This window comes from Nothoprocta perdicaria, unplaced genomic scaffold, assembly GCF_003342845.1.
Source record: "Nothoprocta perdicaria isolate Ctin4 unplaced genomic scaffold, notPer1 scaffold_594, whole genome shotgun sequence".
NCBI lineage: Eukaryota > Metazoa > Chordata > Aves > Tinamiformes > Tinamidae > Nothoprocta > Nothoprocta perdicaria.
In genome coordinates this window covers 1772-13508 of record NW_020455859.1, presented here as the reverse complement: position 1 = coordinate 13508, position 11737 = coordinate 1772, and the positions used below count along the sequence as shown (strand labels likewise).

Here is an 11737-nt window from a genome sequence, read left to right as displayed (position 1 = left end):
CGCTGCCGCGGCCCCGCCGCCTCTCACTGCCGCTCCCGCAGCAGCAGGAGGTCTGCGTCGTGGCGCTGGGCTGCCCTGGCGGTGCGGAGCAGGCCGGCGCGGCCCTGCACGCCTGCGCCCGGGCCGGCCGCTGGCTGGTGCTGGACAACTGCCACCTGCAGCGGCACTGGCCGCCCGCGCTGCTGGCCGCGCTGCACCGCGTGCTGGCGGCCGTGGAGGGTTAGCGCCCCGCGGCAGGACGCTGCACGTGCCCCCTCTCGCCCACGGCCACCCCTGGCTGTCCCACGCCACCGCAGCCTCGCTTCTCCCTGCAGACACAGACGTTGCACCACAGCTCTCAGGCCCTGAGGAGGAGCACAAAATCCACGCCAAATTCCGGCTCTGGTTCATCGCTGCTGCCCATAGCGCCCATGCTCTGCCAGGTGATGCCTTTCCATGAAGGCGATGCCCTTCCACGCAGTGTGTGACGCCGGCATGCCGGTCTTGGCCTTGCTCTCCCCTGGGGTATGGTGCAAAGGGTCCTCCTAGCTGCCCAGCGCCACCCTGTTCCCCAACRCGAGGGTGCTGCAGTGCAGGCGCCGGTGCCACCGCAGCTCTGCTGCTGCCAGGCCCCGGGCAGGGGGACGCAGGACTAACATGCTGGTCTTGCAGGCCTGCTGCGCCACCAGGCCGCTGCCGTCTTCTGCGAGAGCCCGCTGGACGCGAAGGCGCTGCTGCTGCACGGCCACGCGTGCGTGCAGGGCCAGCCCGGCTGGCCGGGGCTGCAGCGGCCGGGCCTGGCGCTGCTGGTGCTGCACGCGGCGCTGCTGCACCGCCAGCTCTACGGCCGGCGCCTGCAGGCCGGGCGCTACCTCTGGTGAGCCGGGCGCGGAGGGCGATGCCGCGGCCGCCCCGAGGTGCTGAGGTCCGTCAGGACCGGGACGGGGCCGCCGGCCGCTCTAACGGGGCCGCCGCTGCCTGCCCAGGACCGAGAGCGAGCTCCTGGCTGCCGCGAGCGCCTGGCAGCGCCTCCCGCAGCAGCTCTCCAACCCCGGCGAGGCGCTGGCGACGCTGGCAGGTACGGCAGCACCCGGGGCTCCCCAAGGAGCCGCACACTGCGCCCGGGCAGCAAAGGGCCCCCCAGCCGCCCGCACGCGGGCCGCTGCGCTCCCCGCTCCAACGCGCAGCACCGGTGGCTCCCACCGCTGCCCCCCTCGCCGCTCCTCCCAGGGTCGGTGCTGTACGGCGGCCACGTCCTGGACGCAGGAGACGCGGCGGCGGTGCAGAGCCTGGCCCGGGAGTGCCTGCAGCCCACGGCTCCGCTCCCGCCCGGCCCCGGCCTCCAGAGCCTCCTCGCCGCGCTCCAGAGCTGCTGCGGCCCAGGTGGGAGGAGGCGCCTTGCGCCAGCAGCTCGGCGCTGCGGCCGGCTTTGGGCCAAGGGAAGGCCGAGCACGCGGCCGCTGCGGAGCAGGGAGCGCAGGGCCCCACGCCGTGCCCGGCCCCCAGGGGTGCCCAGCGCGGAGGCGAGCGAGGAGCTCCAGCGGCGCGTGGAGCAGCTGCCCAGCGCTGCGGCAGCCGCCGCGTGCGGCGCGGCGCAGGGGCTGCAGGACGAGGTGCTGGCGGCCCGCAGCCGGGCGCTGCTCCGCGACCTGCGCCGCTGCCAGGAGCTCTGGCAGCCCCCGGCGCCCCCGCCGCAGCAGGCCCTGGGGCAGCTCGCGGAGCAGGGCCTCGCGCTGCTCGTGGGGCTGCAGCAGGCCCTGCAGCTGCAGGCCTGGGAGGTGGGAGCCAGACACAGGGAGCGCGAGCCCCGGCCTGGACCTTGGCACCAGTTCCTGCTGCGGGAGTGTGGCAGCTTGCTGGTGCTGCTGCGGCAGCTGGAGAAGGACCTCAGCTGCGTGCAGGAGCGGCTCAGGGGGGGCAGCTGCCCGTCCCCCCGCTGCTCGGCCGTGCTGCGGGCGCTGCAGCAGGGCCGGCTGCCGCAGCCGTGGCGGCGCTGGGCCCCCGCCGGGCCGCCCGTCCCCGGCGCCTGGCTGCACAGCCTGCAGAGCCGCTGCCAGCTGCTGTGCAGCTACCTGCCGGCCGTGGGAGGGCAGCCCGTGCTGCTCTACCACCTCCCTGCCTTCCTGCACCCGCGCCGCCTGCCCACGGCCCTGCTGCAGGAGGCGGCCCTGGCCGAGGGGCAGGAGCTGGAGCGGTACCGGCTGGAGCAGCAGGTAGTGGCACGGGCACGGGCAGCGCGGGGGCAGAGCCCGGGCCACGTCTCCTCTCCCTGCCCCGGCCTTGCAGGTGCTGCCCAGCCTGCCTGCCACCCCTCCGGACACGGGCCTCTTGCTGGCGGGCCTGGAGCTGCACAACGGCGCCTGGGACACGCAGGCGGCTGCGCTGCACGACACCGACTCTGCGCAGCCCTGCCCGCTGCCCCCGCTCTGGATCAGAGCCGTGCACAAGGAGAAACCTCTGGCAGCGAGCGGCACCCGGGCACAGTATCACTGCCCGGTCTTCCTCGGCCGGCCACACGAGCCGGYGCGCCTGGGCAGCCCGCGGGCCGTGCTGCACGTGGCGCTGCGCTGCAAGGTGTCGCCGAGCCTGTGCACGCAGCGCCGCGTGCACCTCGTCAGCCACCTGCCGAGCCCCACGGGAGGAGAGGCTGGAGGCCACGCGCAGGTGAAGGAGGTCCGTGCTGCGGGAAAGCCTCTTCCCTCGCGGCTCCAGGCAGGAAAGGCTCACCAAACAGCAGGGGCGGAGAAGCAGGCCACAGGTACAGAAATAAATTGATATATTAGTGTGTATAAAACATGCTGCTTCCTCTGTACAGTGCCCTTGGCGGGCGCAGGCTCCCCACAGGGAGTTCACACATATATAAATAAGGCCCAGACAGCTGCATACAGTATTTACAGCCCGCGGGGGACTAGTGCCTGCTCCGGGGCCAGCCCCACCAAGACCAGCTGCTACGCCCAGCCCGCGGGATCCTCCACCCCAGCCTGGACTGGCCAGGTTCATTTCAGGTCCACATCGAAGTCCAGCACCAGCAGCTTGGTCTCCTCCGTGCCATTGCGGCTGCCCACTGCACACACGAGCTTCGTGTTGGAGGCACGGATGCGCCACACGACACCCCCGCTGCCCCCACTCTCTAACGCAACCAGGTTGCGCACAAACTCGCCCGTCTTGAGGTCCCAGAGCTTGACAGTACCATCATCTGAGCTGGTCACCACAAACTTGGAGCTGAACTGCAGGCAGGTCACGGCACTCTGATGCTTGCTGGGACCTGGAGGCAGAGGGTATCTGTTGGTCATCCTGCGCTCCCATCTCCAGCCTCAGCTCTTAAACAGCCCTGTCTGGCTCTGCCACAAACAGGCAGCCATGTGTCACCCCCACTGCTCTGTGTGGGAGCTAGAAATGAGAGGGCCCCTCTCCAACACCCCTGTGAGGGCAGCTCTTCCATCCCCCCTCACTCACCCTGCAGCGTCTGCAGGCACTGGCCCGTCTTGATGTCCCAGATCTTGACTGTGGAGTCAGCGTTGCCAGACACCAGGATGTTGTCACGTAACTCCATGCCACTCGTGAGTGACTGATGTCCCATGAGAGTATGTAGGCAATTCCCGCTCTCTACATCCCACACTCGAATTGACGTGTCCAGGGAGCCACTCACAATGTGTGTGCCATCAAACTGCGCAGAGAAATGCAGGTCAGCGTGGTCTTGCCCAGCAAGGGCAGGGGTGTTCTGGGCAGGACCGGATCAGGGATTTAGGGCAGAGCGGATTAAGCGATGTGCTCATGTAGCAACTGTCTAATCAGGCCGCACATGCATTAATGTCCCCGCTCTGGGGAACAGACACGGCCTGTGTGTCCCTGCAGCACAGGCACGGGGAGGGATGGGGGTGGAGGCCACCTCTCACCTGCAGGAACAGCTGGGAATTTTTGTCCCTGCAGCAYGCGAGTGGGAGGGAAATGCTGCCAGGACCTTACCTGCAGCGAATAGACGCGGTTGGTGTGTCCCTGCAGCGTGTGAGTGCAGCTCTCACTCTCAGGGTCCCACACTTTCACCGTGTAGTCGTACGCGCCGCTCACCACCTTGTGCCCATCGTACTGCACACAGCGCACAGCGGCCACGTGGCCCATCAGCACGTGCAGGCACTGCCCGGTCTCGATGTCCCAGAGGCGCAGCGTGGCGTCCCGTGAGCCACTCACAACCCTATGGGCAAGGGTGCACTTGGGGCCTGGCTGTGTCAGCTCCAGACCTCACTCGATCCAGRCAAACTTGGAAACAGCACTTTCCCTCAGGGCAGCCCCAGCTGCTTCTCCCCATGGACATTTCTTCCCACACAGCATCTTGCAGCCACAGATCAGCTAATTCCTGAACCCCTCCACACCTTCAATGGCCCAACAGCCCAAACCACCCCCAGCCGAGGCCCCCATACCTGTTCCCATGCAGATGCATGCAGCGCACGGTGGACGTGTGCCCATACAGCGTGTGCACGCATTCGCCTGTGTCTGCATTCCACACTTTGAGCGTCCGGTCTGTAGAACCGCTGATGACAATGCTGTCCCTCATCTGCGAGGACCAGACACCCCCGGTGTGGCCAACCAGGGTCTGCACACACTGCCAAGAACAACACAAGGAGATGCTACTTTGAGAACACCAGAGCAACACAGCGAGAGGAAAAGCAAAGAGCAGGACCTTCTCTGCACAGGGACTGGCAAGTCGCTTTAGGTCAGCAGGCCCTGACCCTGCACACTCAGGAACCCATGAAAGAATCCATGATCGCTCCGCTCCTTACATGTCCTTAGAGAAATTGAGTTTTCTTGCCCTTTCTGGATCGGCAGGATGGTTGCCTTCCAGTGGGAACACACATGTGGCCAGCTCCTGCTCACTTGCCACAAGCCTGGCCTCTAGCTGAAGTCAACTCTTGCCACCGCTCCCGCAGTCATGAGAGCAGCCAGACCCTCTCCGGAGCTACACTGTGCCAGAGGCGAGACCAACCCACCGCAAGGCCATGGCCCGTTACAGCTCCACCCAGCCCAGCAGCACGGCTCTGTGCCGGAGCAGCAGCCTACAACTCAACTCCRGGCAGCAGCTCACCTCTCCCGTGACCGCTGACCACACTTTGAGCGTGTTGTCATCCGAGCCGCTGACTATCCGGTTGCCACAGAACTGCAGGCAGGTAATGACGTGGTCATCGTGTCCCTTCAGCACCTGAAGAGAACAGCACAAATAAGAGAGGATCAGCGGGCTACTCAGGCCTCCTGATGTTGAAGRATCACCAGGGCACAGCAAGCAGAACTGTCACATTGAGACAATCCTGGAAATGTGAGTAAATCCCCTGGCCTGGCATTCAGGGTGACCCTTTCACTAGGGATCCTTGCAGCACCAAAGTCCAGAGCCATCCACCATGGCACTGCCCTATATCAGCTGCCAGCTGCAGCCGTGAGCTCTGCTCAGATTTGGTTGCTGCAGAAAGGGATAGGAGATGCAGGCAGATGATGGGACCTCCAGCTTCACGGAAGCTAAAGTTCAAATACTTCTGTGTGGGTGCCTCTGACCTGTGACTAAGGAAGACAGGCCAGACATAGGAACCCTTTCCAAGGCACGTTTAAGTTTTTTGGTGCTGTTCCTATCATATTGGCCATGTGCATTTCTTTGTTTTTTCCTTCCTGGACTGGCTTTCTGCACGTCAGATCTCTAGGCCCTGTGCCCCTCTGTGTGGGCTTCGGAAGGCACCCACCTTCGGAGCTTTGAGCTCCCCGCTGCGCCAGTTCATGTCGATTTTGTGCTGCCGCATGAATGCGAATTTCCAAGGGCTGTACATGAAGCCAGGGCTCAGCAAGCGCCGCTTCCGCAGGTTCAGGGGCTCCTCTATACCTGTGGGAGGAAGGCACAGCAGGATGCACACTCTGTCACAGTACAGGAGTGGTCCGCGCCCTCAGCCTGGCTAAGATGATGCACAGCTGTGGGATCCCACTGTAGATCCAGCTGCAACATGACACATACCCCACGGAGGAAGATCTTTACCTTCTTCACGGCATTTCTCTCTCCAAAGCAGGTTATCTTCAGCCAAGACCCTCCAGTAGCGGCAAGTCTGGGCAGCACGGAGCAAGTCCCGAGGCTCCAGGAAGGAGAGGACGTAGAGTGCCAGCTGCGGGAGGGGAAGCCAAGTCACAAGGTAACAGAGGGCTCCTGCCACTGGCAATGACGAGCAGCACCAGGGCAGCAGCACCGCATCCCTTGTCCTAACTCACCTCTTTGGGCAGCAGGGAAATGAAATCTCTCTGGAACTGCGGCTCAATGACCTGCATCATGTACTTGATTTGGGAGGGCTCGCAGCGATCAATGAGCTCATCCAGAGCTAGCAGCTTCTCCGGGCCGCTCCACCGCTGAGGACAGGGGCACATCAGTCACGATGCCTGCACACACGGCAGGCCCTCACAGCCTCCTCTGCCACTACGTGGTGCCCGTGCCCCCCAAGCCCCAGCGGAGACAACAACCAGCCCACCTGGTGGGTAGAAGAGTAGGACACACTAGCCAGACCTCTGGAGCAGGCCAGGGCTCCCCGGCCCAGACCCAAGACAAAAGGGAGCTGCTGGTGCACACGGGAGGTGCTGGGAGCTCCACGTGGCATGGAACATGGGTGCTGAGTGCTGGTGGACAAGACAACCCCACCCCAGGACAGACTGCATCCTGCCCATGGGAATCGGAGGAGGGCTAGCACCTTTTCTTTGTCTCTTTAGCCTAGGCAAAAACTTGCTAGAATCTGCCACGGGACCCCAATTCCTGCCCAGAATTGGTCCCAGGCAGCCAAGGGCTTCATGTCCTCGTGCCTGGCTTTCCAGCCCAGAACCTTTCAGTGCCCACCAAAACCAAGCCTTTGGCAAGGCTCACGTGCCTACCTGGAAGGTGCGAAGCCAGTCCTGCAGCTCGGGTGGAGGGGCTACCGAGGGGATGCGCCGGCGCCGGGCCTGGCCTGCTTTGGCATTGCGCAGGTCCCCAAAGGTGGTGGTGGGGCTGGGCATGCAGGGACCCAGGGTCCTGGGCCACAGCCGAGGAGAGCAGAGCAAAGGTGAGACGTGACAGCGCTGCTTTGGGCCACGCCATGCCCAAGGTTCTCAGACAAAGGCCATTATAAGCCAGAAACCACAAGCCTCCTTGCAGCTGGTCTCTTGGCCCACCCCTCCCATGGGGACCACAGCTACACATGCAGTCCCTTTACCACGACCTGCATTACAGCAGGTTGCCAAGATGACACAGGGCTGAGACCAGTAAGAAAAGCCCTCCCCATGCCCCAGAGCAGACTGTCACTCACGCTGCAGAGGCCTCCCTTTACCTGCTGTATTCAGAGCCTTTGCACAGCTTCTTGCCCGGGGAGAGGGCTCTGCCATCCAGGCCATTCTCCGACTTCCGCTTCATCTGCGAGGAGAGGAATAAATGTGGAGCACAGCCCTCTGCACACACAGAGCAGGGTGGAACACAGCCCTCTGCGCACAGACCAGGTCACCTATTATCTGGCAGTGGAGACAGAGTAGGAGACTGGGCCTAGGGACTTCCACGCTCACACTGGGGTCTGCAGAGGGAAGCCAAGAGCTCCTGAGCTCCAGAGCTGGCATTAGAGCTAACTTTGTGGGGGAGAAATGGAACTGGGCCCTTCCTCAGGGACTATCACACCCAAAAGGGGAAAGTCAACAGGGAGAAAGCCTGTCAGCACCCGAGCGTGGGCCCTCCCCAGGCACAGCCCAGGAGGGCCAGGCAGCTCCACAGCCGGAGCTCGAGTGTGGAGGGGCACGGCCACGGACTAGCAGCAGCCATTCAGAGGTGTGGGGACAAGCACGGGGACCCCTTCCAAGCACCAGCAGCCACCCAGGAGAACTGTGCCTGCACAGGGCAAGTCTCACCACGGAGCTCCTGGCCCGGCCAGCACCCTGATGGCGTGGCCAGCCCCAAGCCTCCCTGGCCCCACAGTGCCAGGCAAGCCCAGTCCCATTGTCCTGGGGGTCTCCACTGGCACTGCCACTCAACGCACACCGATCCCAGCCCTACTGCAGCCCACAGTCCGCACTGGCAGTGCCACCACAGCAAGAAGTGCCAGCAAGCTCCAAGGCCACCAGGCACAAGGGGAGCAGGGGCATCATGCCAGCTCCTGCTGGGGAAGTGCCAGGCACAGAGGGAGCCCCGCGCTTCGGGGCAGAGCCCCTGCCCAGCACAGGGACCCCAGAGACGTCACCTTGGGCCGCACGTGGCGCAGGAGTCCACCCTCTTCCGTCCGCTGCAGGTAGTCTATCCAGCGCTCGCCAATGGTGTAGTAGAAGTAGACATCGCTGCCATCCTCCCCTTCCTCGCTGCAGCAGCTGCCCTCCTCCTCCTCCTCCTCCGCCTCCTCCTCCTGCTGCTCCCCACAGGCTCTGCAGCTGACTGACTCCTGTGCTCCTTGCTCAAGGGAGCCGTCCGCCTCCGGGCCTGCCCCCGGGCTCCCCTTCCCAGGGCGCTCTGGCTCCCAGGCGGGTGACGCATCTTCCTCCTCCTCCTCCTCCTCCTCCTCCGCTGCCAGCACCTACAATGCAGGGATGGGCAGGGCCGGGTCAGGTCTGCTGTCTGACGCAGCTCCGTGGCCAGCTCTCACGGCACCCCAGGCTCCCGAGGGGGCTGCCCTGCGGAGCAGGGCTCTGAGGAGCACCAGGGCTCCCCTCTGCAGTGCTGGGGTTGGGGTGAGCCAAGCAGAGCCGGGGATGGGAAGCAGACCTCCGAGCCCAGGTGCTCTTTGGGCACCCGTCACCCTGCAGGACGGCCGGCCCGGCTGGTCACAGCCAGCCTGGACACAGCTGTGACATCCAGCACCCCTGCTGCCGAGCGGGAAGCAGGAGGGCAGCGCCAGCGCCCACCCCAGCAGCAGCACTGCCCGTCGGCGCACGCTGCGCTGTGCTCTCGCTCCTCGTCCTTCCCCGCGCGGTGCTGGGAGCAGCACTCCTGCTGCCGCGTTTGGGGCTGCTCAGCGCGGGGACGGCGCGAGCTGCGCGCCTTGCGGGAGAGCCTGGCACCAGGACGGAGGACGAGCCCTACCCTCTGCACCAGGGTCACTCCAGAACGGTGCCAGCCCCGCCGCCAGCCTGGCCAGGAGCAGAGCTCCCTGGAACGGAACGAGCACCGCGTCCCCTCTAACGSCACCTGCATCCTTATTCCCCAAAGGAGCACGGTGAACAAGAGCAGCAAAAAACTACAACCATTCTGTAGCTAGCGAGAAGAAACAGATAAGATCTCTGTGCCACATGAGAGTGAGAAGATATTTCTCTGTAAAATATTTCTTATCAGTAAGTCAGAATAATCTGCACCAAAAAGTCCCACAAAACGGCACGAATAAACCACTGGCCTACATCTACTTTTTTTAATAACTCTTGGAACACAGGAGACATCACGAAGACTAGAAGAGCACGAAAGCTGTGACCAAACTGAGGAAGGGAAGAGTAAACCAAGTTTTTAAGACAGCCTAAGACCTGCTGATGGAAAARCTGGTGCAGGATTCAACGGGTAAAAGCCAAATGACAAGAACATGCTTTGTACCAGTTGATGAGGCTTTATGAAAAGAGRTCTTGTCAAATAAAGCTGATTTTATTCCTTCAAGTGTTATATTTGGTTAACTAAAGCAATTACATAGATGTGACGATCTCACACATGCAGCTTTAAAGGGTTGTCGGAGGAAAGATGTTGATTCAGCACAGGATCAGYTAACAAATCTCGAAACATACCTGTTTACTGGGTTAGTGCAGATTTTCTGGTAAGGAGTCCAGCGTAGACCCCCCTTCATCCCCCCAAAAAACACCAGGCAAGGCTTGTTTTATTCAAAAATCTGCAAGTGGGTAAGATCTTTCCCGATTATATTTTGAGGCTGACATTCAGGCAGGTGACAAGGACAGGGCAGCCTCACAGTGGGGGCTGCATCACTAAGCTGGGCTCACTCAAATGAAATGCGTTTCATTTCACTCACAGCCAGAGGCAACACTCTCCATCTAAGAACAAGGAAAGCAGGTCCTGCCAGGCAACACGGACTGCACAYCCTGTAAAGCAGCGCCTGAAGAGGGCTGAGAGGCTGAGAAGAAGGGCAAGACACAAGTCAACACTACTCCCTGTGCTACCCTGCACAGTGGAGCCCTGCAAGCCCGATCCACGTTTCTAAGAGAATGCCAAAAAGCTGAAGATATCACTGAGATATCAGTAAGCCAGAATGGCTGAGAAGCTGGAAGAAATTTCCTATAGGAAAAGAGGAAAAGGAACAGAAGGATGCTTTGGTCACAGCACGGAAATACATCTAGTTGAAGGAAATCGTGTTAGTCTAAAGGACTCCTCCTAATTCCCACAACAATCAGTGCAGTCAGGACCAGATTTATCTATGTTCAGAACTGGGGCCCCAATGCACGCAAGTGCCCAGATCAGAAACGGGCTGCTCGTCTCTTCACACCATGCGACAGGACTGGAGCCTGTACTGCAGGCGGGCTTGCAAACAGGCTGGGACCCTCGGGCAGAGACAAAACAGTGGTCTGGGAAGACACCRGGAGACAAAAGGCCCGTGCGGATGCACCCTTTGTGGAGGGGGCTCTGAGCCCGGGCTCCTGACGCGTCTCCTCCAGCACCCAGAGCGGGGTCAGAGCTCGGTCCCGGCTGCTCACAACCCACGGGACCACTGCACAGAGGCAGCCCTGGGTATCCTGGACAGGCACCGGTACCTCCCAGGCAATGAAACGYGCCCTGCTCTCAGCAACCACCTTCCCCTGCCTCCGCAGCAAGAGCTGCGCAGGGCAGGCCTCCCTGCAGGCCCACGAGCCTCCTGACCCCGCACACRGCAGCAGGAAGGTGCTCTTCCCGAAGGAGAGCCCAGAGCCGTGACGGTGCCAGCTCCCTGCTCCTGGTCGGGATGTGGGCGCAGACACAAGGGGCTTGGCAGCAGATGCATCAGAGCAGCTCCTGCAACGCTCCGTATTCACGGGCCACCACCCGTATCGAGGCCACAGAGGCAGCAGGACCCTTGGCTGCTTGTCCTCCCCGGCTCAGCCTGCTCCTCCTACACAGACTGCTCCTCACAGGAAATCATGCACACATCACGGTGTTTTTGCACGGGGGSACCGCGCCTCGGTCTGCTGCTTCTAGAGGCCAAAGCAGCGATGTGTCTCCCCCAAGAAGTTTCCTCGGTGCCTTTATCAAATGCCACTTCCCCCAGCACAAGGGACCTCTCCCCAGCTCCTGCACGAGCGGAGGGAGGACGGCCTCCACATCAGCAGGGCAGGCGACTTGGTTTCTTTTCCTGCCCAAGGCACAGGGACTTCGGGAGCGTCCCCTCGCAGAGCAACACTCACGCGAACGGGTTCCTCACTGCTCGGCCTCCTCCTGCAAGTCATCCGCTGACTGTTGAGCTCCAGGATGCGCGTGGTGATGCCTTTGACGTGCAGAAGATCGTCGAGCGAGTTGAAGCCCTTCAGCTCCTGTGGGAGAGGCGGCGGCACTGAGCGCAGGGCCGGACGAGGCAGGGAGCAGCCGGAGGCACGCGATGCGGCCCCAGGCGCTGCGTTTACAGCCAGGGGCTCCTGTTTGGGGGGCTGTGTGTGCTGGGGGATGACAGCGGGGCTGGAAGCCGTCCCGAGGGCCACCTCCGCGCGGGCAAGCGCTCTGCATGGCCCCGACGGGCACCGGGAGCAGCCCCGGCCCCGCGCTCCCTCCCGCCGCACCTCTCTCTTGCGCACGATGCCGCGGGCGCGGCGGCGGCCGATGCCGCTGAGGGCGCCC

The 11737-nt window shown here is 62.8% G+C and overlaps 2 protein-coding genes across 2 annotated transcripts in view; one reads left to right on the top strand and one right to left on the bottom strand.

The window, feature by feature from the left end:
* The window catches only part of DNHD1 (dynein heavy chain domain 1), a gene marked incomplete at its 5' end in the record, with an annotated part of 50046 nt that extends 46975 nt beyond the window's left edge, over positions 1 to 3071 (top strand). The window contains 7 exons of the mRNA XM_026049130.1: positions 42 to 219; positions 315 to 422; positions 652 to 856; positions 966 to 1057; positions 1210 to 1362; positions 1486 to 2221; positions 2277 to 3071. Of these exons, the coding sequence (XP_025904915.1) occupies positions 42 to 219; positions 315 to 422; positions 652 to 856; positions 966 to 1057; positions 1210 to 1362; positions 1486 to 2221; positions 2277 to 2754 (1950 nt within the window). The remainder of the gene's footprint in view (positions 1 to 41; positions 220 to 314; positions 423 to 651; positions 857 to 965; positions 1058 to 1209; positions 1363 to 1485; positions 2222 to 2276) is intronic.
* Positions 2761 to 11737, bottom strand: part of LOC112955766 (F-box/WD repeat-containing protein 7-like) — a 10709-nt gene continuing 1732 nt past the window's right edge. The window contains exons 4-15 of the mRNA XM_026049129.1: positions 11263 to 11436; positions 8193 to 8498; positions 7299 to 7381; positions 6865 to 7003; positions 6217 to 6351; positions 5990 to 6113; positions 5703 to 5839; positions 5060 to 5173; positions 4398 to 4579; positions 3946 to 4171; positions 3436 to 3646; positions 2761 to 3244 (exon numbers count right to left, since the gene is read on the bottom strand). Coding sequence (XP_025904914.1) covers positions 2976 to 3244; positions 3436 to 3646; positions 3946 to 4171; positions 4398 to 4579; positions 5060 to 5173; positions 5703 to 5839; positions 5990 to 6113; positions 6217 to 6351; positions 6865 to 7003; positions 7299 to 7381; positions 8193 to 8498; positions 11263 to 11436 — 2100 coding nt within the window. The 3' untranslated portion in view covers positions 2761 to 2975. The remainder of the gene's footprint in view (positions 3245 to 3435; positions 3647 to 3945; positions 4172 to 4397; positions 4580 to 5059; positions 5174 to 5702; positions 5840 to 5989; positions 6114 to 6216; positions 6352 to 6864; positions 7004 to 7298; positions 7382 to 8192; positions 8499 to 11262; positions 11437 to 11737) is intronic.